The 27,065-nt window shown below is 36.0% G+C and overlaps 1 protein-coding gene across 1 annotated transcript in view; it reads right to left on the bottom strand.

Annotated features, from left to right (window-relative positions):
* The window catches only part of LOC150085839 (DDB1- and CUL4-associated factor 5), a 227,776-nt gene extending 201,010 nt beyond the window's left edge, over positions 1-26,766 (bottom strand). Inside the window, exon 1 of the mRNA XM_090373516.1 lies at positions 26,349-26,766. Coding sequence (XP_090229642.1) covers positions 26,349-26,553 — 205 coding nt within the window. The 5' untranslated portion in view covers positions 26,554-26,766. The remainder of the gene's footprint in view (positions 1-26,348) is intronic.
* Between the last annotated feature and the right edge of the window lie 299 nt (positions 26,767-27,065).

Consider the following 27,065-nt stretch of genomic DNA (forward strand, 5'->3'; position numbering starts at 1 on the left):
TGAAAACTACAATCCCAGCTTGCAGCTTGAAATTAAACATTGTTCAAAAATAAGTATATGGACTGCAAAAATAAACTACTTGAATTCTACAAGGCTCTCTCCATCTGAAGATTTTCCATTAATAAAATAAAATACCATAAAAGCTACTTTGTTCGGATCAACATATGTTTGTGAGCAAAGTTTTTTCACGCATGAAATCAAATAAATATTTTAAAAGTAACAGAATAACAGATGAGCATCTTCATTCTGTATTGAGAATTGGCATCACAAATTTTCAACCAGATTTGGAACAGTTATTTAAAAATATCCAGCCTCAATCATCTCTTAAACATTAAGTTTTGTTCAGTGAATGGTCAGTGTATTTATGTGTGTTGTTATATTTAATTATTCACCTTAATATTGAAAAGCAGTGATCCTTTTCAGATTTTAAATTTTCTAAAGCGAGCATACAAAAGCAAAAGTAAAGTATTAAAAAAAAAAGTAAAATATATTTTTTAAAACTTTTGTAAGTCATATTTTATAATTTTAATAAAATATAAAAAATAAATCACTGACATAGATTTGTTGCACATAAAAGTGTCAGGAATTTGCATTTTTTATATATACCCTGAAAATAAAAATGGTAACATGAAAATAGAAACTTCCTTTTACATGTAACAAGGCATGGGAACGTAACACCCTAATTTTTCTTGAGAATCACACAGTGTGGCCTGTGAAACAAATCGAACTTTGAATACGGCCCAAGAAAAAGGTTGGAGCAAGCTTATACACCATCAGCCAAAAAAAAAAAAAAAAAAAAAAGACCTATTCGCCTCTCCATTCATTCCAAACGTTTGTCCAGTTCTTCCTTGAATTTATTTAAGCTATCAACTTCCACAACAACAGATGTAAGTTGTTCCAGCAATCAACCACCGGCTAGTTAAACAAAAATTTCCACACATCTATCCTGCAACTGTCTTTCCTCAATTTGAATTTATGCCCCTCAAATGCATAATCCCATCAGCATTGAGCTTGCTGAAACCATTTAAAGCCTTAAATATCTCAATTAGATCACCTCGCACGTGCCTAGTCTCCAGAATTTAAGCCTTTCTTGTATAAGCCCTTGAATGGTTTGAGCATGCTCAATTCTGATAGAATTCTGCCTCTTACCCAGATTAATCGCCTGATGGAACATAAATTCAAATTGAGGAATGACAGTTGTAGAATAGATGTGCGAAAGTTTGCCTTTAGCCAGTGGGTGGTTGACTGCTGGAACAAACTTCCATCTGTTCTTGTAGAAGTTGACAGCTTAAATAAATTCAGTTCAGAATTAGACAAACATTTGAAGTGAATGGATGGGTGAAATGGGAAGATTTCTTTTTTTGACTGATGTTATATAAGCTTGCTTTCTTGCATCATATGCCTCTACTAATGCTACCTTTGCAGATAGTTAAACATTGCTCACAGTGCTCTTGGTAAGAGCACCACTTTGTTTCCCTCACCAATCTCATTGCCCTTCTCCGTACCCATTCCAGCAATTCTACATTTTTCCTAAAATAAGGCCTCCAAACCTGTATGCAGTACTCAAGGTATGCCCTGACCATTGCCTTATTACAAAGGAATAATCACCTCCTTCTCCCTGCTAGCAATGTTCCTGTATATCAATGACAAGACCCCATGAGCTACTCTGGCAGCCTGTCTGCACTGCTTTGAACACTTCATACCTGAAGGCACAATTACCCCCCTCCCCCAGTTTTTTTTTTTTTTTTAATTCTCCACTACTCTGGGTGTAGTACCGCATAGCTGGTACGGTACTCTGGGGTTACTGCTATCCAGTACTTCACATTTGTCAATGTTATATAAACTTCAGTTGCCACCTCTCTTCACATCTTTTCTAGATCCTGTTGCAGCCGCATACTGTCATTACTGTTGTTAGCAAAACTACCAACCTTTTTATCAACTTGATACTTGGACCTTAAGCCTGTTATACCTTCATCAAGATCACTGATAAATACAGAAAACAACAATGGTCCCAACACCAAACCACTAATAACATTAGTCCACTACAAGCAGTATCACATGATTAACACTCTGTCTTCTCCCTGCTCAACCATCTTTTATCCTTAACAGCATCTTTCCCTTAATACCATACTGCTCCAATTCGAACAGCAGCCATCTACGTGCAACAGTATCAAAAGCTTTCTTGAAATCCAAGTATATGATATCAAAATTATTTTTTGCATCCACTTCCTTTGTGACCACATCGTAGTATCCAATCAAATTGGTCAGGCAAGTTTTCCCCTTGATAAACCCATGCTGTGTCTAAACTACAGATGCAGTCTTGTCTAAATGATCCTGCATTGCTTCTTTAACCAGTGACTCCATTACTTTTCCTGGAAAAGAAGTTAAACTAACTAGTCTGTAATTAGTCGTGTCACCTTTGATCCCCCTTTGTGAATTGGGGATACATTTGCACTTCTCCAGTCCGTGGGGGCCTCCCCTGAATCCAAGGATGCTCTCATAATTATGGCTAAGGGTTTGCTTACTTTTTCCTGGAAGAGAAGATAAACTAACTAGTCTGTAATTAGTCATGTCACCCTTTGATTCCCCTTTGTAAACTGGGGATACATTTGCACTTCTCCAATCCATGGGGACCTCCCCTGAATCCAAGGATGCTCTCATAATTACGGCTAAGGATTTGCTTAGTCATAATTATGAGACAAATATAACTGGATAGATCACGTCCACCCCCAGTGCCTTTCTTATGTTTAACTTCAACAATTTCTCCTCCACTTTTCTCTCAGTTATTACAAAGTCATTTAGCTCCCTATTAGAGTTAGAGAAACTCCTGGCCTCCACTTCTCTTCAGAATTCCTAATGTGCGAATTTAGATGCATAATATTCATTCAGTTTGTCAGCTACTTGAGTAGAATCATGAATAGTCAAACCATCGACATCAACTGGACCAATCTGATTGATCCCCTTCCTTCTAAAGTTTGCATGAGCAAAGGAGTCTTTGAATGACTGAGGTTTTGTAAATTGTAAAAGGCACCAAAAGTAAAATTGAAAATGGATGGTTATAGAACAGATTTGCAGAAATTTGCTTTCAACCAAAGTAATTGACTAGTTGGAATAAATGTCCACCTCATTTTGTGGAAGTATGAATGAAAGATAGTATGAATAAATTAATAATAATAAATTATAAATTATTAGAAGGAAAAGGCATAGGAAGTATGTAAAAATTAAATTTTTTTTTTGCTGATACTATATGAGAGCTTTCTTTCATCACTTTTTGAACACTAATATTAAAGACATATTGATAATCATCTGGTCTAAAGGAAAATTTTGTTGACCTTCCCAAAGTATAATGTTTGCCAATAAAAATCTCACTATGATATCATTTGACTACCCATTAATGATTAAATCCCATGCTATACATATTTCATTTGTTTGACAACTTTATTCTGTGAGTTTGTTGACTACAGGCTTTTTGTTTCCTATTTTTTACAACATAACATAGCATAACATAACAATACTCATATATAATTAAGTAAGATTAGTATCACGATTCTATGAAATCTGGCAGGTAACATAGAACTGTTTGATAATACTTTGCTGCACAAGATGCATAAGGGGCAAGTTCATCACCTGTATACTTAAACCCCAGAGACAAATCATCATACTTCCACTTTTAACTACTTTCTGCAGTTCTAGAACTGCCAATACTGGATGGCAACGAAAAACGTTGAGATTCACTTACAACTTGGTTACATCTGTACTTACTGTAGTAGTAATTCATTATTTACTTAAACTACCTCGTTTAGCCACTGATGCATGATAAATAAAAAATTAATTAGCATTACTGTTACTGCACATTACTTCATTGATACTACTGTAACTAATAAAAATAACTACTTTACTTTCCTTGTAATTATGGTAATGCTATATGAACTACGATTAAACTGAACTGGTGATCCATAGCAGTGGAAGTCACAGCTGCAGATTACTAATATATGTAGTAGGTGCAACAATGCAAGTTGGTTAATTTTATTTTAACAAGCATATTTCTCTCTGCAGCCACATGCGAAATACAATTTTTCAAAAAATACAGGAGATTTTTTAAAATCCAGACTTTGGAAATACTAATAATCCTCTGAACTAATGTTTGGATGCAACCTACAGCCCGTGGGCCAGATCCGGCCTGCGAATAATTTTTATAAGGCTCACAAGGAAAGTGAAATAAAACAGCATCAATCTCTACTACGTGTACAGGCATGCAAGCGTCCAGCTCGACTGTTTCAAACATGTACATGTGGTTCAGTGCAGTCATATGTACACTAAATACAGTTATGTATTTTGATATAGCTTGTTCATTGCATTGAATTAATTATTAATTTGTATTGAATTAAAATAAAATCGTTCTTAAAAATGTTCCAAAAGGGGAAAATCAATTTTGGAGTGTAGTGTTTTTGATCCAAGGTGGACTGAAGACTTCACTGATTACCACGAAAAGCAGTGTGTTTGGTGTGTCACAAAATTGTGCGAATTTTTAAAGAATATAACACTGATTCCAATCATATATCTTATGATCAACATAAAGAAGTGCTGCGAAAAGAAAAGTGTTCAAAGTTACAAAACGAAATAAGAAAACAACAAAACATACTGAAAACGTATTAGTCCGTTTTCACCGGACCGAACCTATTGGTAACTCTCTAGGAGGCTTCCGGATCAGCTAGTGTTATAATCTTGCTACCTCTACTCTGCCAGATAGTGACTGGAGGGAGTCCGAGTAGTGTGTATGCGGGGAGCATTGTCGAGGCCACGTTATGTCAAGGATCTGGGTATATTCTTACCACGTGTACGCCATATCCAAAAATTTCATTACTTCATACAGCATGTCCCACCCACTTTTTCTTACTATTGAATACACCATGAATTGTCAAAATAATAGAGGAAGCTTATCTGCGAAAAGATCTAAACCTCCCAATGTCTTCCTAATTCATATCACAAATATACGTGGTCTCAATTCCAATCTCAACGATGTCCATTTCCACTTGCAGTCTTCCAAACCCCATGTACTTTTTCTGACTGAATCTCAGTTATCAGTTGATTCAACTACTGCTCATCTCAGATGTCCAAATTATTTGCTGTATGATTCCTTTCGCCTCAAAGGTGGTACTTGTGCATATGTCCATTCTGATATTCCCTGTCAGAGACTTCGCAATTTGGAATCTCCTCTCTTTGATCTTCTCTGGCTTAAAATCTCTCCACCTCATTGTGTAAAATTCATCTGTTGTCTCTACTGTTCTCCCAACTCCACTAATCACTTGGAGCTCTTTGATTTCATCTCTTTGCAACTTGACTTTCTCCAGTCCAACTTTCGTAACAGTGAGGTAATTTTCCTTGGTGATTTTAACGTTCACAACTCCAGCTGGCTTCCGTTTTCTAGTCACACCGATCCAGCAGGTCGAGATGCTGAGGCTTTTGCAATTACTAATGACCTAGCACAGATTGTTCATTTACCTACAAGAATACCGGACAATCCTAATCATACAGCCAATACGCTTGATCTTTTTCTCACAAACAACCCTTCTAAGTACAAGGCTGAAGTGAGAGGTCCTTTAGGCACTTCAGATCACAACTTGGTGATTGTCTCTTCTCCAATGGAACCTTTATCTCATGGCTATTCCCAACCTCGTATTGTTTGGCATTACAAGAATGCAAAATGGGATGACCTGCGAGACTTCTTTTCTTCTTTTCCTTGGTCTGATTACTGTTTCAAAACTTCTGATGTCAACGTTTGCTCAGATCGTGTCAGTGAAATTATTCTTGCAGGAATGGAATCCTTTATCCCACACTCCACTTTAAAATCTCGTCCTTTATCTAAACCTTGGTTTTCCAATAAATGTGCTAAGGCTGTCCAAGAGAAAAATGTTGCATATTGTAATTGGCTTGTTTCTAATTCTTCAGTTTCATTTTCTGCCTACACCAAAGCTCGCAACAATTGTAAAGCAGTTATTAATCAGTCCAAACTAGAGTTTGAACAGGCTAAGAGTAGAAAACTTGCTTCTTGCCCTAATGGTAGCCAAGCATTCTGGTCTCTTGCCAAAGCTATTGGCCGCAACTTTTGCCCATCTCTGCTCCCACCTCTGTCCAAACCAGATGGTTCTGTTGTCACTTCAGCCAAGGATAAAGCTGACCTGCTAGCATCCCATTTTTCTTCGAGCTCATGTATTAATGATCTTGGTAAAACACCTCCCACCATTCCTAACAAGCTCCATTCAATGCCTCCTGTGGTCTTCCGTCAAAAGGATATCAGAAGGATTTTGATGAATCTTGATGCTAAGAAAGCTCCAGGTCCTGATGGTATTTCTCCACTTGTTCTCAAAACCTGTGCTCCTGAACTTACTCCTATTCTTTGCCGCCTTTTTTCACTTTCTTATTCCAAAGGTGTTTTTCCTTCTGCTTGGAAATTTGCTCATATCCAGCCAGTTCCTAAAAAGGGTGACAAATCCCTCCCATCCAATTATCGTCCCATTGCAATTACTTCTACTCTTTCTAAAGTAATGGGGAAATCAATTAACCGCAAACTCTTAAACTACCTAGAAACCTTCCGTCTGATCGTTGATCAGACGGAAGATCGCCAGTATGGATTCCGTCAGTGTCGATCCACTGGTGATATTCTGGCTTATGTTACCCATTTATGGACTAATTCAATGGAAAGGTTCAGTGAAACACAAGTAGTTGCTCTTGATATCTCAAAGGCTTTTGATCATGTTTGGCATAAAGGTCTTCTAAACAAGCTTCCGTCTTATGGTTTGCCAACTGTTTTTAGTAATTGGTTATCCAGTTTTCTCTCTGATCGCTCACTGAGGGCGATGGTAGATGGCTCTCTGTCTTCTATCTTCTCCATTAATGCCGGTGTCCCCCAAGGTTCAGTTCTTTCCCCCACTCTTTTCCTCTTGTATATCAATGACCTTCTTCCATTGACTGGAAATCCTATCCATAGTTTTGCCGATGATAGCACATTGCATTCAACTTTCCATTTTGAGAAACCTTGTCCAGCTCAATCAGCTTCAAGTTCTCGAAAATCTGCTGCCAATTCCTTAAATGCCGATCTTCAGGTAATTCTCCAGTGGAGCAAAGACAACCCTTCTAAAACTCAATCTTGTCTTATATCTCGCAAAAAGGATTCTTCTGCTCCTATGCTTATCTTTAGTGACACTCCGATTTCTAGGCATAATGATATATCTCTTTTGGGGATTACCCTGACTTCTAATCTCTCTTGGCGCAAGCACATTAGAAATATTGCTTCCTCTCCATCTCGGCGTTACTTTTCTTCCAAACAGCTGCTCACTCTGTATAAATCGCAAATCCGCCTTGCCATGGAATATTGTTCCCACATCTGGGGTGGTGCCCCCAAAACCTCTCTCAGGCTTCTTGATTCCATTCAGAAGAGGGCAGTTAGGTTAATTAATGATTCATCTCTAACAGAGTCTCTCCACTCGCTTTCTCATAGACGCACTGTTTCTGCTGCATGCCTCTTCTACAGATACTTCCATGGGCACTGTTCTTCTGAATTGGCTTCTATAATTCCCGCTCTCTCTTTCAAAACAGTCCGAACACGTGCCGCCACCAGCCAACATCCATTTACTGTCCAACTACAAACCCACAGAACCAACTTTTCATCTTCCTCATTTATTCATTCAACTGCCGTTTTCTGGAACAACCTTCCTTCCTACGTATTTCCTGAAAATTACAATCTACAGAAGTTCAAGTCCAATGTCAACAAATATCTTCTTTCGTCTTCTCAACCTCCAACCCAAGCACGGTACTAAGTACTATAGGTTCTAATACCTCTCGTGTTTGGGGTTCTCATAAAAAAATTAAAAAAAAGTGGATTTATCTGATGTACATGCCAGTTATCAAGTTGCACATTTTATCGCTTTTGAAAGTAAACCGTTCAATGATGGTGAATTTGTTAAACATTTTTTGTTAAAAGTTGTGGAAGAAATTTTTCCGGAGAAACGAACAATGATACAAGACATTAGTTTGTCTCGACAACAATTATGCGAAGAGTAGAAGATATTGGAAAGAATTTGTTCGAAAAACTTTTGGAAAACATAAAACAAATGAAATATTTTAGTGTGGCACTGGATGACAATACTGATGTATTGTCATCCAGTGCTATGTAAATGACACAGCCCAACTCCTCATCTTCATACGTGGAATTAATGATAATTTAACCCCAGGGGCTCACATCTGGTGAGTATGAGCTTGACATACTCAGGATCCTGAGCTGGATATCATCATTCTTCTCTTTCTTAGTGATTCCTCTTCTACTTTTGACTCTCTCTCTCAGGGTAACTAAGAAATTTTTTTTTTTTTTATGGCTGGTGCAGCATAAGCCTGGGGCTTCTTTGCACCATATAGCTAATAATAATAATAATAATTTTGTACCAGTTGAAGATTTAGCTGATCTACAGAGATATGTGTGGAACAACTACAGGTGGAAATCTTTACCAATCCGTCGAAAAGTTAGGATTAAATATTAAAAACCTAGTAGGAGTCACAACTGCCGGTGCAAAAAATATGATTGGTAAAAACATTAGGCTTATGGGTAGAATAACCATGAAAATGATAGATATCGGAGCTGAAACTCTAATTTGAATTCACTACATTGTGTATCAAGAAGCTCTTTATAGGAAAGTATTGGATCTCAAACACGTTATGAATGTGATGATTTCAACTGTAAATTTCACAAGATCACATGGCCTTAATGTGGCTGTTGAAACATCACTGAATGTTTCAACACAGAAAAAGGGAAACCAATAAAACAACTATCAAATATGGAGTGGCTGTTTGATCTTGCAATTCATACATACATTTCTAGTCATTTAAATGCTCTTAATTTAAAAATACAAGGGAAAGGAAAATTGGTCTGATTTGTTTGGTGACATCAAATCATTTCAGAATAAGTTGTAATTATTTAAATTCCAGTTGAGCAAGACAATTCAGTTCACTTTGAATGTTGTACTGAGCTAAAGGAGGAACACATTTCCAACAAATCGTTGCCTTTCATTATTACAATTACTTTTTGACAAGTTTGAAATTCAATTTTCTGATATAAAATCCCATGAAAAAACATAAGCTTTTGTTTGAGAAAACATTTACTTCTATAGCTGAAAACTACAATCCCAGATTGCAATGTGAAATTATTGATCTTCAAGCCAAAATATTATTCAAAAATAAGTATATAGACTGCAAAAACAAACTATTTTAATTCTACAAGGATTTCCCATCTGAAGATTTTCCGCTAATAAAAGAAAATGCCATGAAAATGGCTGCTTTGTTCGGATAAACATACGTTTGCAAGCAGATTTTTTTACTCGTAAAATCAAATAAATATTTAAAAAGAAACAGATGAGCATTTTTTTTTTATAATGAAAACCCCAAACACAAGAAGTATTAGAACCTATATTACCATGTATGAGTTGGAGGTTGAGAAGCCAAAAGAAGATATTAGTAGAAATTAGACTTGAACTTCTGTACACTGTAATGTTCAGGAAATACGTATGAAGGAAGGAAGGTTGTTCCAGAAACAGCAGTTGAATGAATAAACGAGGAAGATGAAAAGTTGGTTCTGTGAGTTTGAAGTTGGACGGTAAATGGATGTTGGCTGGTGTTCAGACTGTTTTGAAAGAGAGAGCGGGAATTATAGAAGCCAATTCAGAAGAACAGTGCCCATGGAAGTATCTGTAGAAAAGGCATGCAGCAGAAATAGTATGGCTATGAGACAGCGAGTGGAGAGGCTCTGTTAGAGATGAGTCATTAATTTACCTAACTGCCCTCTTCTGAATAGAATCTAGAAGCTTGAGAGAGGTTTTGGGGGCACCACCCCAGATGTGGGAACAATATTCCATGGTAGGGTGGATTTGCGATTTGTACAGAGCGAACAGCTGTTTGGAAGAAAAGTAATGCCGAGAGCGAAATCCAAGTTTTTTAGATGCAGAGGAAGCAATATTTATAATGTGCGTGTGCCAAGAGGGATTAGAAGTCAGGGTAATCCCCAAAAGAGATATATCATCTTGCTTAGAAATCGGAGTTTCACCAAAGATAAGTGTAGGAGCAAAAGAATCCTTTTTGTGAGATATAAGATAGGACTGAGTTTTAGAAGGATTGAAATCAACTAAGTTGTCTTTGCCCCATTGGAAAATTACCTGGAGATCGGCATTTAAGAAACTGGTAGCGGATATTCGAGAAGTTGAAGCTGATTGAGCAGGGCAAGGTTTCTCAAACTGGAAAGTGCAATGCAATGTGCTATCATCGGCAAAACTATGGATAGGATTTCCAGTCAATGAAAGAAAGTCATTAATATACAAGAGGAAAAGAATGGAGGGAAAGAACTGAACCTTGGGGGAAAACCAGTATTTGTAGTGAAGTTAGAAGACAGAGAGCCATCTACCATCACCCTCAGTGAGCGATCAGAGAGAAAACTGGATAACCAATTACAAAGAACAGTTGGCAAACCATAAGATGGAAGCTTGTTTAGATCTTTATGCCAAACATGATCAAAAGCCTTTGAGATGTCAAGAGCAACTGCTTGTGTTTCACTGAACTTCTCCATTGAATTTGTCTATAAATTGGTAACATAGGCCCGAATATCACCTGTGGATCGACACTGACGGAATCCATACCGACGATCGTTGATCAGAAAGAAGGTTTCTAGATAGTTCAAGAGTTGGCGGTTAAGTGATTTCTCCATTACTTTAGAAAGAGTAGAAGTAATTGGATGGGAGGGATTTTTCACCCTTTTTAGGAACTGGCTGGATATGAACAAATTTCCAAGCAGAAGGAAAAACACCTTTGGAATAAGAAAGTGAATAATGGTGGCATAGAACAGGAGTAAGTTCAGGAGCGCAGGTTTTGAGTACAAGTGGAGAAATACCATCAGGACCTGAAGCTCCATCGAAAAATACCATCAGGACAAAATCTTCATTATGTATTGAGATATAGCGTCACAAATTTGCAACCAAATTTTGAACAATTATTTAAAAATATCCAGCCTCAATCATCTCATTAAGTGTTAAGTTTTGTCCAGTAAATGTTATTTTGTATTGTACTTAATAAAATTTTCGAATACAGTATTTCAATTTAGGTTTATCATTATATTTGTTTATTCAATTTAATATTGAAAAATGGTGATCCTTTTCGGGTCATAAATTTTCTTGAAATGAGCATTTAAAAGCAAAAGCAAAGTATTTTTTTTAAACAAAAGTGAAGTAATTCAAACAGAAACAAAAGTAAAGTATTTAAAAAAAAAAAAGTAAGTCATATATTTATAATTTTAATAAAATCTAAAAAATACATCACTAACATAGATTTGTTGCACATAAAAGTGCTGGGAATTTGCATTTTTTTATATATAGCTTGAAAAGAAAAAAGGTAACATGAAAAAAGAAACTTCCTTTTAGTAGTAACAAGAGATAGAAAATGTGACACACATTTTTTTCTCAAATCACTCTGTGTGGTCCATGAAACAAATCTATTTTTTAATATGGCCCCCCGGCATGGTAAAAGGTTGTACACCACTGCCTTAGGGTATGCATTCAAACATTAGCTCAGAGGATTTTTCTGTTTGTCACTTCCCATAGACAGAAAAATCATCTGAGCTAATGTTTGGATTGTGTGTTATATACTGACTCATTATATGATAGCTTAAAAACTTTTCAAATCTATTCTTACAGATTTTACCCTCTTCAGAAATATCAAGTCAAAGTTAATTTTTAACAATGACTCTGTTGTTTAGATTTGACTGTCAAGGTCATTCCCAAAATTTCCTAAGGAACAAACATTCTGAGTTGAGTTCCCCTGGAAATGCTCTTGACAGCCCCACCTAGATATTAGCATTAGAAAGCATGCTAATACAGTGGCAGCCAAAAAAAAATAAATAAATAATTCCATTTTCACTCATCCATTCGCTCCAAAAGTTTGTCCACCTTTTCCTTGAATTTATTTAAGTTATCCGCTTCCACAATGACAGATGGAAGTTTGTTCTGGCAATCAACTACCCACTGGCTAAAGGCAAATTTCTGCTCATTTATTCGACAACTGTCTTTCCTCAATTTCAGTTTATGCCCTTTCTTTTTTTTTTTTGGTTTGTAATCTGAGCAAGAGGAAGAATCCCATCAGATCACCTTGCAGGTGCCTAGTCCCCAGATGCCGAAATTTGCAGAACTTAAGCATTTCTTCGTAAGAGCACCCTTTTGTTCTCCTCGCCAGTCTTGTTGCCCTTCTATGTACTTGTTCTAGCAACTCTACATCCTTCCTAAAAATTAGGCTTCCAGACCTGTACACAGTACTCAAGGTGTGGCCTGACCATTGCCTTAAACTCCTTATCCTGCTAGCAAAATTCCTGCATATCATTGACAAGACCCCATGACCTACTCTGGCAGCCTGTCTGCACTGCTCAGAAAACTTCATATCTGACTGCACAATTACCCCCCGGTCTCTTTCATTCTCCACTACCCTGAGTGTAACACCACCCAGTTGGTACATTTCTCTGGGGTACATTACTGCTACCCACATGCAGTACTTTGCATTTGTCAATGTTAAACTTCAGTTGCCACCTCTCAGCCCATCTGCCCAACTTTTTCAGACCCTGTTGCAGCAGCATGCTATCATCACTATCATTAACAACCCTGCCAACCTTTGTATGGTGTGCAAACTTGGACCTTTATGCCTGATGTCAATGATATACAGGAATTTTTCCAGCAGGGATAAGGAGGTGATTATTCCATTGTATAAGGCAATGGTCAGGCCACACCTAGAGTACTGTATACAGGTCTGGAGGCCTCATTTCAAGAAGGATGTAGAGCTGCTGGAACGAGTACAGAGAAGGGCAACAAGATTAGTGAATGGAACAAAGGGGTGCTCTTACGAAGAAAGGCTTAAGTTTTGCAAATTACAGTGTCTGGAGACTAGGCACCAGCGAGGTGATCTGATAGAGGTGTATAAAGCCTTGAATGGTTTAAGCATGCTCAATGCTGATGGGATTCTTCCTCTAGGTCAGAAAAATCACCTGAGAGGGCATAAATTCAAATTGAGGAAAGACAGATGTAGGATAGACGTGCGGAAATTTGCCTTTAGCCAGCGGGTGGTTGGTTGGTGGAACAGACTGCCATCCCTTGTGGTGGAGGTTGATAGCCTAAATAAGTTTAAGGCTCAGCTGGACAGGTATTTTGAACGAACAGAGGGGTGAAGTGGAAGTGGGTTTTTTTTTTTTTTTGGCTGATGCTGCATAAGCTTGCTTTCTTGCATCAAATGCCTCTACTAATGCTAATGCTACAGATGATGTTCAGTTTATTGAATTTATATCCTTGCTATTAATCCTGATTATCTTAATCAACATTATTGATAAATATAAAAAACAACAATGGGCTCAACACTAAACCCTAGGGGACTCTACTAATAACATTAGTATATGAAGAGCAGTGTCCATTGATTACCACTCTGTCTTCTCCCAATCAATCCTTTTATCCATTGTAGCAACTTGCCTTTAATGCCATACTGCTCTAATTTGTACAGTAGTCTTCCATGTGCAATAGTATCAAAAGCTTTCCTGAAATCAAAGTACAGGTAACCCTTGTATAACACTTTAGTTAGGTTCTTATAAAATGTCGTGTTATGAGAAACCATGTTATACCATAAGAATAAGTACAAAAAGGGGTTACATTCCAAAAGCTTTCAAATATACACTATTTTGGTAACAAAATGTTAACAAAACTAACAAAAATATACCATTCTAAATTTTGTGTATCTTCTGCTCTCTTTAAAAAATCAGTAATCTGGGTTTGTTTGCTTTTGTTTGATAAATATTTGTGAATTTCGTCGTATGGAATGAACTAAGCATTTTTCAAGCTCCCTTTTGAACTCTAGGCTCCTTTCATTCTAAGATAAGATTCTAATTGCTCAGCTAACTTTATGCCTTCCCGTATGCTTTTCAGTTGTAAAATTTGGAAGTTTAGAATTTTCATCTGCGCTATCCTCTAAATTGATTTGGTTTTACCTCTGATGCCATTTCCACTAAATCCGTTTGGCAGCCTCTTTTTCTACCAGTAATTCTTGAACGTCTTCAGTAATTATATGTTTTTTTATTTTTTTAGAAGCATCGGCAACTAAGGCCATATTACTCTGTGTATATTGTCTATAAATTATGTGTCCTGAGGTCAATTTTCTGTTTGGCTGGACGAAAAAGCCGAGTTTCCAGGAGAAAAAACCATGCTACCCTTGCCCGACTAACTGAGCCAAGTTGTGAAAAATAAAATACCCATAAAAATTCTTCCCATCATTGACAGGATTCAAACTCAGGTCTTTTCCCCCCAGTGTGGAGTTGAGGGCAATTCTATCAACTGTGCTACCCATGAGGGCTTCAGTAGTCATATCCTCAAAACCGTCCCCTCCTACCAACATAGCAAGTTCTACTATTGCACCCATTCTGTTTTCTGTCGGTTCGACCATATTTCCTGAATGAACTCACTTTGGCCATACATTCTTCCACATGCATTTAACATTGATGGTTTTGCTTCTTTCAGCGATAAAGCTACGATTCTGATACAGTCCACAATTGAGAAATATTTTCGTGCCTCCATTAATTCAATATATTCAGAATCAATTTTTTCCAAAATCCATTGTAACGATTTTCTGATGTAATGAATTTTTTAAAGGTAGATATAATGCCTTGATCTAATTGCTGAATGAAGGAAGTTGTATTAACCTAGTACAACTGTGGTAGTAGGAACATAACTTCAAGGTTTGGATGACTTAAATCTTTTGGATGGCTTGGAGTGCTATCTAATAATGATAAAACTTTGAAATCTAGATTTTAACAAGCAAAAGTTCAATAGCACAGAATGTAACACGGGGATTTCGTAACAAAATAAAATTCAGGGATTTCTCAATATTTTTTTTTTTTTTTTTTTTTCCTAGCGAGTCAACAGCGGGGATTCAAAAGGAGTGGAAATGTTGAAATATTACATCCAACATAATAGCAGGGTTTTCCCCTGCACAAAAGCTCAAAAATACTCTGTTATGCGAGGTCTACCAAAATTCTCTAACCGTGTTAGAGAGAAACCGTGTTATATAAGTACCATGTTCTGTGAGGATTGCTGTAATTTATCAATTGTGTTAGAGCGAAACTGTGATGTAGAATACCGTATTATACGGGGTTTTGCCTGCATATGATATCAAAATTATTTTTTGCATCCAGTTCTTTTGTAACTACGGTATAGTATCCAATGAAAAATTGGTCAGACAAGACTTACCCTTAACAATGCTGTGTCTGAATTATTACTGCAGTCTTGCTAGATGATCCTGCAAGGCTTCTTTAACCAGTGACTATTATTTTCCCTGGAACAGAAGTCAAATTAATAGGTCTGTAATTATTTGTGTCATATTTTGACCTCCCCGTTGTGAATTGGAGATACATTTGTGCATTTCCAGTCCATGGGGACTTCGCCCAAGTCCGAGGATGTTCTCATAATTATGGCTATGGGTTTGCTTACTTCCTTTCCCCTAACAGCTTTAATATAACTGGATAGATTCCATCCACCCCAGGTGCCTTTCTTATATTTAACTTCGACAATTTCTCCTCCACTTTGCTCTCAGTTGTTACAAAATCATTTAACTCCCTGTTAGAATTTGATAAACATCTGGCCTCCTCCTCCTTGAATAACTCCTCATGTGTGAATGTAGATGCAAAATACTCATTTAGTTTGGCAGCTATCTGAGAATGATCATCTAGAGTCAACTGATATCAAGTGGACCAATCTGATTCATACCCTACCTTCTAGAGTTATATAACTAAAGAAGCCCTTGCTGTTTTTCTTAGCATCCTTTGCCAAAGACTTCTCATAATCTGCCTTCACTTGCCTAACTTCCTTTGTAACTTCATTACAGACTAGCTTATAACTACAATATGCTTCTGTGTCGCCTGATAATTTATATGCATCCCATGCATTTTTCTCCTCTGCCACGAGTGTCATTAATTTATCTGACATCCATTTAGGCCTAAATCTTGCACAGTATTTCTTAATCAGCATGAAAAGCCTAGTTATCTCCTAGATTAATTCCATGAATGCATCCCATTTAGAATTTTCTGTTGGTAACATCATCAGTTGGTCTCGCTATATAAAACAAACTGTCTGAGACCACTGTAATCACCTTTACGAAAGCAAAAACCCTTCCCTTTACCCCTGATGGTAGTTATATATTTATGTAAATCCCAAATCAGTACACTGTGATCACTGTCACCTAGTGGCTCCTTTATCTGCAAATTCTTAATGCACGAATAATTACTGCTGATAACCAGATCAAAGTATTACTCTCTCTGGTTGCCTCTTGAACATGCTGCCAGAAAACAATCATCCAATAAATCCACAAAAGTCTTGCTAGTGATTGAGTGACCAACCAACAAGTTCCAGTCAATATCTGGGTAGTTAAAATCCTCCATTATAAGACATTCTGATTGACTAGTTCACTATTTCTCGTAAAATTGTTCGTTATACTCATTTGAGTTATTAGGCCTGTAACACACTCCTACTTGCAGTTTTGCTTTTCCAGTGTCACACTAAACTGAATCAACATTGCACTGTCCATCTATGTGAACTAGATGCTCTTCCTTACATTTTGTATGTTTCCTAACAGTATAACCCTTCCTCCTTTCCTATCCTGTCTATCCTTTCTGTACACATTATACTCCCTAAATTCTAATTCTGCATTCCTTATATCTGTATGACACCACGTCTCTAATATCCCAAAAATACCTGCCTCTGATGTCTTGACCAGCACTTCAAATTCATCAAATTTATTTACTATACTCTTAGCATTGGTGTACATGCAAGTATACATGCAGCTGTTCTCACTCTTAGTTACTCTAACACAGCCCACGTATTTACTTTTTCATTATGACTCCCAGCAGACCCTGAAATCCCCAGCACCCCACCCTTCAGGCTGCTACTAATTCTAATAGAAGCAGTGCACGAATCATTCACCTCTGCCTACTATTGATCTTTTAGTCTGTGAATCTCCCCAAACTAGCAGTTTCTGATCCACCTAACATTGCCTCGACAGTATCAGCAAATATTCTTGCACCCTTTCTATTTAAGTGTATTCCATTCCTGTAGAAACAATCTCTCCTGTTAACAAGCACTGCCCACGCTTGTATAATTAAAAGGTATAATCAAAACTAAGCTGTCAAATCAAAAACAGCTTGCCCAGTATTATACTCAGTCACCTTAGTTGCCAACAATCTGCTTTTTATTTGATATATATATATATATTTTTTTTTTTCTTTTTATTTGGAAAGGCCACCCAAACAGGATAAAGCCTGAAATCAATTTGATTACCGCTATCTGTAGCACCCAAATACGGCACATTTTTCAAGGCCATCACTACCTATTTATTTTTCCTCACTGTACAATTTCTCTAAAAATGCCTGCTATGTTTGTTCTTCCACATCCATTTTTTTTTGCTATTTCACTATCAAGAAACATAATTATGAATGGCATGCCTGCATAATTAGCATAGCTGCGAATTATGTTCTATTATAAATTATGTGAATAATACTTAGCACATATGACAGCAACATATTCATTGTGGAATGTTACATCTATTTTTGCATTTCTTTCTATTTAAAAATAACTAAATGCACAAGGCATAATAAGTTAAGAGTTAATTATCTATATAATATCGGTGTAGATACACCATAGACAACTCTTAAGAAACTACGAAGTTGTTGTAGTAGACATCATTTGCTCTATTTCTCATATTGTGCTCTTCCTTCACGACGAGTTGCCATGATATTGCACTACCTCGAATAAGTAGCACTTCACTAATAGAGAAGGCTACTGTTACTTATTCTCAGTGAATACCATCACCCAGACGGCACAGTTTCAAGGCTATTGGCCTATCATCAGTGGATGGGCAGGTACCCTGGTATTGCAGACATGACGACCCAGCTGTGAAGATAATCACACAATATGAGAGATGCCAAAAGGTGTATATGACAATATTTAATTTAATTGTCTATGGTGTATCTACACCAATATTATATAGATAATAAACTCTTAACGTATTATGCCTTATGCATTTAGTTATTTTTAAATATTGTCATAAACACCTTTTGGCATCTCTCATATTGTATGATTATCTTCACAACTCGGTCGTCATGTCTGCAATACCAGGATACATGCCCATCCACTGATGATAGGTCAATAGCCTTGAAACGGTGCCATCTGGGTGGTGGTACTCACAGGGGAATAAGTTACTTATTTGAAATTACTTATTTGCTATGCACTGCTACTCCTTCCCACCTGGCTACGGAGGCGCCGCATCTTGCAAGCATCTATATTTTTGCTTTATATACAATACTACTGTAACTCTCAATGTGCACCCATAAATTCTGTGTGTTACTTACTCGAGGTAGTGCAATATCATGGCAACTTGTCGTGAAGGAAGAGCACAATATGAGAAACAGAGCAAATGATGCCTACTACAATTACTACTTCGTAGTTTCTTAAGAGTTGTCTATGGTGTATCTACATCAATATTATATAGATAATAATTTCTTTCTATGCAATACATATTGTTCTTATGCTTATTTCTTTGCAAATTTTTGATTACATAGTGTTTCCACTTGAAATTTAAAAAATCACAACTACATACAATACACAAAGCAAATGCATTACTTTTCCAGATTTTACAATACATGAAATCTTGCATATATTTTTATTTCTTTGACATGTTACTGAATACACAGTTAATTAACTAAAAAAAAAAAAAGAAAGCACCATATAACAGATGCTTGTTCTCTTGTAAAAAATTCACAAGTTTTACACATTTTATGAAACAGAGACTAGTACATCTGACAGCCATTTTGTTAACAAAAATAAGAAGACAGCAAAATTTAAAAAAAATACTGAATTTAATGAAAAAACCCAGTTTACTATTGTTTTGCAATAAAGGCTGAGAAATACTACATGATGGCAAAATGAAGGAGTCAAAAAGATGAGTTTCAATCAGAAATCCAGATAGATGGCAGGTGCATATACATTAATTACTACCTCTATTGACTGGAAATCATATCCATCTTTTTTGCTGATGATAGTCTACCACGTTTCATCACAACAAACCCTGTCCCCCTGCTCAAGTAACTAACAATTTTTTTAATAACTCTCGCCAATTCTTCATATGCTGATCTTCATGTAAATTAAAATTTATCTCTGAAAAACACATAATAAAGAAATTTTCATGAGATATATTAACTCATACCTTATCTCAAAAGTTTGCTATTGCTACTGGACCATGATATTGTCTTCAACATTCCTATCTGACATGAAAAAAGATGTGAGGAGATTGAATTTTCAGAACTAAATAGGTACCAATGGGTACACTTTCCTTAAACAACCTCAAGATCTACATTTGTAAAGAATCTAGCCCATACTATTTATTCTCGTACAAACTATTCACTACATAAAGTACAAAGCACTGACCAACCTGTGCACACAAGATTGGTCAGTGTTCTCAAGAACACCACCATATTGACACCCGGAAACATTGGTCCAAAGGTTTCAGTGCATTTCTAAAACACACCCAAAACTGTGCTCCACTTACAATTGCTTAAATCAATTTGATCACAATTTTCCAAAATCCCACAAGTCTCTAAAAGCTGTACTCAGTTTTGGTCTGTGGAAGCTGCAGGGACTCACATCTGGCAAGTATGGGCTTGGCCAGGGTCCTGAGCTGGATATCATCATTTTTCTCTTTCTTGGTGATTCCTTTCTACTTCTCTCTCCCTCCCTCCCCCTCTCAGTGTAATTTGGGAAATTTTTTTTTTTTTTTGGCCAGTGTAGCATAAACCTCAGGCTTCCTTGCACCATGTGGGCTAATAATAATAATAATAATAACTGCCATTTGACAATGTTAAACTCTACAAATTGCAACAGTCCCAAATGGAAAATCTGCATCTTGCAAGCTGTTTGTTTGTTTGTTATTTTGGTTTTTAGGAGCATTAGCAACTAAGGCCATATTGCTCCGGGACATGCGGTGGTCATTCCCTGACCTTTCCGCATCCTCCGTATTTGATGGTGACGGGCTCGAACCCCGGTCTAATCAAGAAGCGTGTGCTATGCACTGCTACTCCTTCCCACCTGGCTACGGAGGCGCCGCATCTTGCAAGCATCTATATTTTTGCTTTATATACAATACTACTGTAACTCTCAATGTGACTGTTTTACCTTATGCTATTTAATTGTCTAATAATGCTTTATAATACAACTTCAAGCACTGGTGCACCCATAAATTCTGTGTATGTGTGTGGGAATAGAGGGCAATTACTCATTCCACACTGATGGCTTTTACTAGCATCAACACATGATAATACATGCAATATAAAAAAAATTGATTTTAGGAACTTCAGCCTCCCCCCCCCCCCAAATATAGTCAAATGATTACTGCTATACCTTTTTTTTTTTTTTTTGTTTTCTTATGATCCTATAAAATCCTTTTATTAATGAATAAAAAAAATTACTATTCATTTATTCCTGGTAGTGCAACATGCCATCACAGTTGCAAAGTTCACAATATGAGAGATGCCAAAGGGTGTTGGTAATAATGTATTTGAAAATGAAATGCACAAGGCATAATACTTATGAGTTTTGGTAATTAACTATATAATATCGGTGTAGATACACCATAGTTAACCTATAAATTTGAACTACATATGTAGTGTAAAAGGAATCGTTTTAATAGTTTTAACATTCGTTTTAACTGTGATGGCATATTGCACTACCGGGTACCTGGCCGCCCACTAGCTTCAAAACGATCGTCTGGGTGGTGATATCCTCTGAAAATAAATAACAGTAGTCTTCTCTACTAGAGAAGCATTATTTATTTGAAGAAGTGCAATACCAGCTATCTTGTTGTGAAGGCACCCACAATATGAGATCCTATTAAAACGATGCCTTTTACACTACATACGTAGTTCAAATTTATGGGTTAACTATGGTGTATCTACACCGATATTATATACATATATATATCATATATTTTTACTGGGAATAACCCTAACTTTTAATCTTTGTTGACATGAGCATATCACAAAAAAAAAAAAAAAAAAAAAAAGTTGCTTCCTCTGAATTGGAAAAAAATAAATTAAATTAAAAAATTGGATTTTCTCTTTCCCTTCTCTGGTTACTTTTCTTCTAAACAGCCACTCTGTACAAATCTGCCCTGCTATGGAATTTTGTCCCACATTCAAAATAGGGCTCCAAAAACTCAAACTCCATCCAAAAGAGAGCATTCCAGTTAATTTATGATCCCTCACATGCAATCTCTCACTCCACCGCCTATCACATAAATGGTACTCCATTTCTGCTGTATGCCTTTGCTACATATATTTTCCTGGGCACTGTTATACTGAATTAGTTTATTATATATAAACTAATTCAGTGTATGCCCACCCACCGATTGCCAACAGCTTTGATACGGTAACCATTTGGGTAGTGGTATCCAGTGAGAATAAATAACAGTAGTCTTCTCTACTAGAGAAGCTTTGCTTATTCGAAAAAGTGCAATACCTGGTATCTCGTTGTGAAGGTAGCCACAATATGAGATACAATTAAAAACGATGCCTTCACACTATGTATGTAGTTTAATTTATGGGTAAACTATGGTGTATCTACACCGATATTATATAATTAATTTAAACCCATATTATGCCTCGTACATTGAATCTTCAAATATTGAATTAGTTTATGTAATTCCACCTCTTTCTTAATTAAATTCAAGAAGAACATTGCATGAAAATACAATAAGTAAGAAAGTTTAACAAAAAAGACTCTTTACTATCTGAAATATTTAATTATTTTACTGGAACGATAAATAAAATTGGCTACATTTCAAATTTTTACATTGAAAAGTTTTCAAGGTCTTGCTTTTGAGATTAGGAGGTCTGTAACATGGCTATAGGTACAATACTAAAATGCTTAAACCCAAAATCCACACAGATTTCAACACTAATATACAGAAATATAGCCAATTTTATTTAGCTATTGGGACTGTTTGTATCTACTTGCATAAAACCACCCTTTCTTACCAATAAAATAATTATGTGATTAAGCACCTTTCACTAAACTTTCCACCTCTCTCTTCCAAACCAGTTTGAACATGTATATCAACCATATATGAACATCTATATCAAGCTACAAAAATTTAACTCCAATCAATGCTAACAAGTATCATAGTAATTGGGCACTACAGATTCAAATATACCTTTTGTGTTTGGAGTCACCAATAATAATAATTATTAAGAAACAACACAAACACAAAAAAACTTTACCTTTAGACCAATCTCTGATATGCTGAACACAAGTATATTCACATCTCCATATGTGAATGTCATAACTGTTAATCTTTCTAACAAGATGAAATATTGCCACATCATTTAAACAATTTTTGACACACAGGTGTTATCAGCAGAAAGCAAGTCCACTTTTACACAAACCTTTTTGCAGATGAGGGGAGGAGCAAGACATATTCTCAGAGATTTCCATGTTTTCTCTGCAATGTGAAAAATGTATTTAAAAACTTAGATTAATTATACTTACAAGTTTACCACACATTACATAACTACGTGTTCCTTCTTCACATATGCATAGCAAGATTAAATTTTTATAAAAATACATGCCTGAAATTCACTACACAATACTAGAAAGTGAATAAAAAAAAAATCTTGAAAATGGTTAGCAGTAAAATGAACTACTAACCATAATTAACAAAACAGATATTTTCATTAGCTTGTAGGTTGGACATAACTTCCTAATAAAACTGTGGCACACCACCTACAGACAAAACCCAGTAAACCTCATGTGGTAAACCAGATAGGGTTTACTGTCATTCCCTGGAGGCCTGCAATGTGGTTGACAAGTAACCAGCCAACACCCAGGAGTTACTATACATTACTGCCTACAGCAAAGCCCAGCAGTTTCACTAGTTGACTGTCCAACCTATAAGCTAATGAAAACCATCACTATTATTTGTCAATTCTTGTTCATTTTACTACAAGATAACAACAATTTTCAAAACTCTTCTGATATAGATCCAGTGCCATACCTAATTATCTCTTCCAGGAACAAGTCCCTAGACGTGCCTCCCTATCGAGGTTCCAGTTTACATAACCCTGCATGTGTACCTCCTCTTGATCTATGCCTCAAGTGGCAGTTTCCCACTCACCCATCTCTAGACCTCTGTATATTGTGTCACATATTTCAGACATGTATTTCATTTAAATTTAAGTCTCAGTATACATGTTATTAATCACTGAAGAAGGAACACTGAGTTGTTCTGGAACATATGGTAATCTCATAAGTGGTTAATCTAAATCCCTTCAATAAATTATTTTCCTTTTGTAGAGAAATATTTTCATTAACACGTACTTCAGGCTTGTGTGTATAATATGCTCTTCAGCTCCCAGATAAATTAAGGATTGGCCTACTGCATAGATTTTCATGGGCTAACAAAAAAAAAAAAAACCCCAAACACACTGAACTGTTGCCACACTAGTAGCAAGTATCCTGGACTGCTTTCTTCATAAATGCAACCACTGTCAGTAAATTTTCAAACCCACTCACAAATAAAACGTTCTTTTGATTGATCTTTTCTGTATGTTTTTCAAAGCTCTTATAGAACAGAAATTGCAGATTTTGTTGTGCCATATTACTATTATTATCAGCTACATGGTGCAAGGAAGCCTGAGGCTGGTGCTTTTTTGGCTGGTGCTGCTGCACCAGCCAAAAACAAATTTTAAAAAAATTCCAGAGTTACTCTGAGAGAGAGAGAGAAAGAAGGGAATCACCAAGAAAGCGAAGAATGATGATATCCAGCTCAGGACCCTGGATGTGCCAAGCCCATACTCACCAGATGTGAGTCCCTGCGATTCTATGCAAGTAAACAAAATAGTTTCTTAGGTTGAGAAACTATTTTCAAAATTAAACTATCAGTGCTCCATATGAAAAAATGTTAATTATCAAAATTTGGGAATATAATTGAACTTTTCTTATATAGCTATCTTTCCACTGTACCTTTGTTAGTTTTAAACTTTTTTTTTTTAATAAGGAAAAACATTTCTATACTGTATATATATATATATATATATAATTACAAAGTATTATTAATTCTATTCCTACATATAAAATTATTCACAATGAAATACTTAGACAATTACTATTGTTGAAAATCAAAATTTTTTTCTTAGCAAGCTTTGGTTTCCTGACTTCATTATAGCAAATGGGCAATAAAAAATCCTATTGATGTGGTGTTTATTTTTCCATGCATATGAAACTTGAGTGCTTTTATTTCATACAACTGAAGAATATGTATTGTGTGTAACAGTAATTATATTTGCAAAAGATGGAGCCAATTAATCTTATACTAAGTCAGTAATTCAGAGAACAGGTTTATGAGCTTGAGTATCACTGGCACACCAATAAATTTATATGGAAGTTTGTTCCAACAATCAATCGCTCTTTCGATGAAAGCAAATTTTCTCACATCTATCCTACAATCCTAATTATGTTAGGATGCCACCTATACTTAATTTACTCTTTCCATTTAAGGCCTTAAACACTTCCATCTAGTCTCTCTGGTTTCAAGATGCTACACTTTGCAGGACTGAAGTCTTATGATAAGAGTACCTTTCTGTCTCCCTGTGTATTGTGTTACACACAATACTCAGGGAGACAGAAAGATGATGATGATGTTTGTTGATGTTTTCTGCACCAGTTACAACAGATACACATATTTCCTAAAATTAGGCTTCCAGATCTGTATACAGTACTCAAGATGTGGCCTAACCATTGCCTTATACAACAGGACAATCATCTCCTTGTGCCTGCTGGCAACATTCCTGTATAGCATTGATAGAACCCCCATGAACTGTCCTAGCAGCCTGTCCACACTGCTCAGAAAACTTCGTGTCAAACTTCAACTTTCCCCAGGTCTTTTTCTTTCTCTACTACCATTAGCATGGTGCCAACTAATTGGTATGTTAATCTGGGATTATTGGCTGCCCTTCTAGATTTTGTTGCAGTGTCATACCCTGATTTATATTATTCCAGTTGTGTTCAGAAAATCGGTTGTGTACAGAAAAGACTGAAAATAAAGATGGGCATCAAAAAAGTGAACAATATTGAATTTTTTTGTGATTTTTCAAATGACAAACTAAGCCAAAGTGACTCCACACAAATAGAGGAAGAATCATCCTTCATTTGAAGAACAACCGTCAGTGACAGGCTAATTATAAAAAATTAAACTGAATTTTTACTGAATTGAAAATAGTTATCTATTAATTATGATTGGCTAAACTCAATTAAAAAATATTGAATGAATATAAATGATAAAAACAAATAATAATAATAATAAAGTTGTATCATATTTTTCAAGGTCACTCATCTACTTGATTGAAACACAAACAATCCCATGGTGTATATCTAAATGAAAGCAGAAAATACCGTATAAACAGTTATAAACCATTGGTGGGAAAGGGTAAACAGGTGGATTTTATTTAATTTACCAATTTAAAAAAATTGGCATTTGGAAAAGTGGTACCTGTCAGTTACCATACTAGCAGCAGAAGGTTAAGAATATTCATGTTGAACAGCATATTTAATGTACATTGGCAACAACATCACATCAGAATACTTCCTATGAACTATATTCTTCACCAACCTTCAAAATTTCTAAATGAGGCCAAAACAATGTTGTTGTCATTGTACCATTAAATATGCAGTTCAACATGAATATATTCTTAACCTTTGAATATACTCTTAATATTCTTTTTTTCCACGGTGTGCGTTTATGAGGGGGGGGGGGGGTATCGCTGTTATATTTTAACGATTTCCCAATATTAACTATTTCTCCACACTACATTACGAATCGTGGACTGTTTGCCCCCTGCACACTGGGAAATGATATGGGTGGAGCTTATTAGGGGTGCGAGCTAAACTTTCACTCTCATTCTGAATATATGATTTTACGAAAATCAAACAAATAAAAAAAATTGGATGGAAATATTGCCCATATCTCCAACTTTTTTTTTTTTTTTGTTACCGCTATAAATAGGGCAATTTGTGTCGTCTTCCTAAAAGTGGATTGTATTAGCATTTCAGACTTTGTAACATTAACAAAATCGGCATTACTTTCTTTTTATCTTTGAGAATGCCATTTATGTAGCATTCCAAAAGAATTTCAAAATGATCATTAGAGCAAACTGCATTTTAATTTTTAGTATAACATAGAAAAAAAAGTAAACTTACCGGATGCAAGCCATTCACCATCTAAAGAAAATTCTATAGCATTGACGCAACCATAATGGGCGAAAAGATCTTTACGATACAAAGTTTTAGCATTTTGTAAGCGAAATCTCATCATCAACGTACTAAGTCTTGGATCACCATTACACTGCTGATTAACAAGATACGATATACTTGTTTTGTATCTTCCCATTACTATACCAGCCATTACGGAAGATCAGTCAAATTATGCTACTTTTGCGAAATTATCATGTACACAACGACGAGGTAGTAGGGAGATGCACTCCCTTACTTTTTAGCTTTCCTTCACAATTATTTTTTGGCCTTTAAAAGTCAGACCGTACATCAACGCACATTACTTGTTTACGAAGCTACACCTGACAAGTTCTCGATCGCTGAGAAACAGCATGTTACTTACGAACTGCAGTTACTCAGTACTCCGCTAGATGTACTTTTTAATAAAATAATAAATAAAATAAATAAAAAAAGCTATTACAAAAATAACATATAATAAACGATCACTTCATAATCATTTTTAACGAATGTACATTTCATTAAAGATCATAAATCTCAAAAATATTATCAAAATAAAGTGTTAAAAAGTATTTTATGTGGCATCGTCGACAACTGTGTGCCCTTCCTTAAAAGAGCAACTATGGTATGCACTGCAGATCCTATCTAATCGTTGCTTATACAAATTAGCACTTAATAGCTCTCTAT

Source organism: Mastigoproctus giganteus, chromosome 5 (genome assembly GCF_048544385.1).
Source record: "Mastigoproctus giganteus isolate SK-2022 chromosome 5, ASM4854438v1, whole genome shotgun sequence".
Lineage (NCBI taxonomy): Eukaryota > Metazoa > Arthropoda > Arachnida > Uropygi > Thelyphonidae > Mastigoproctus > Mastigoproctus giganteus.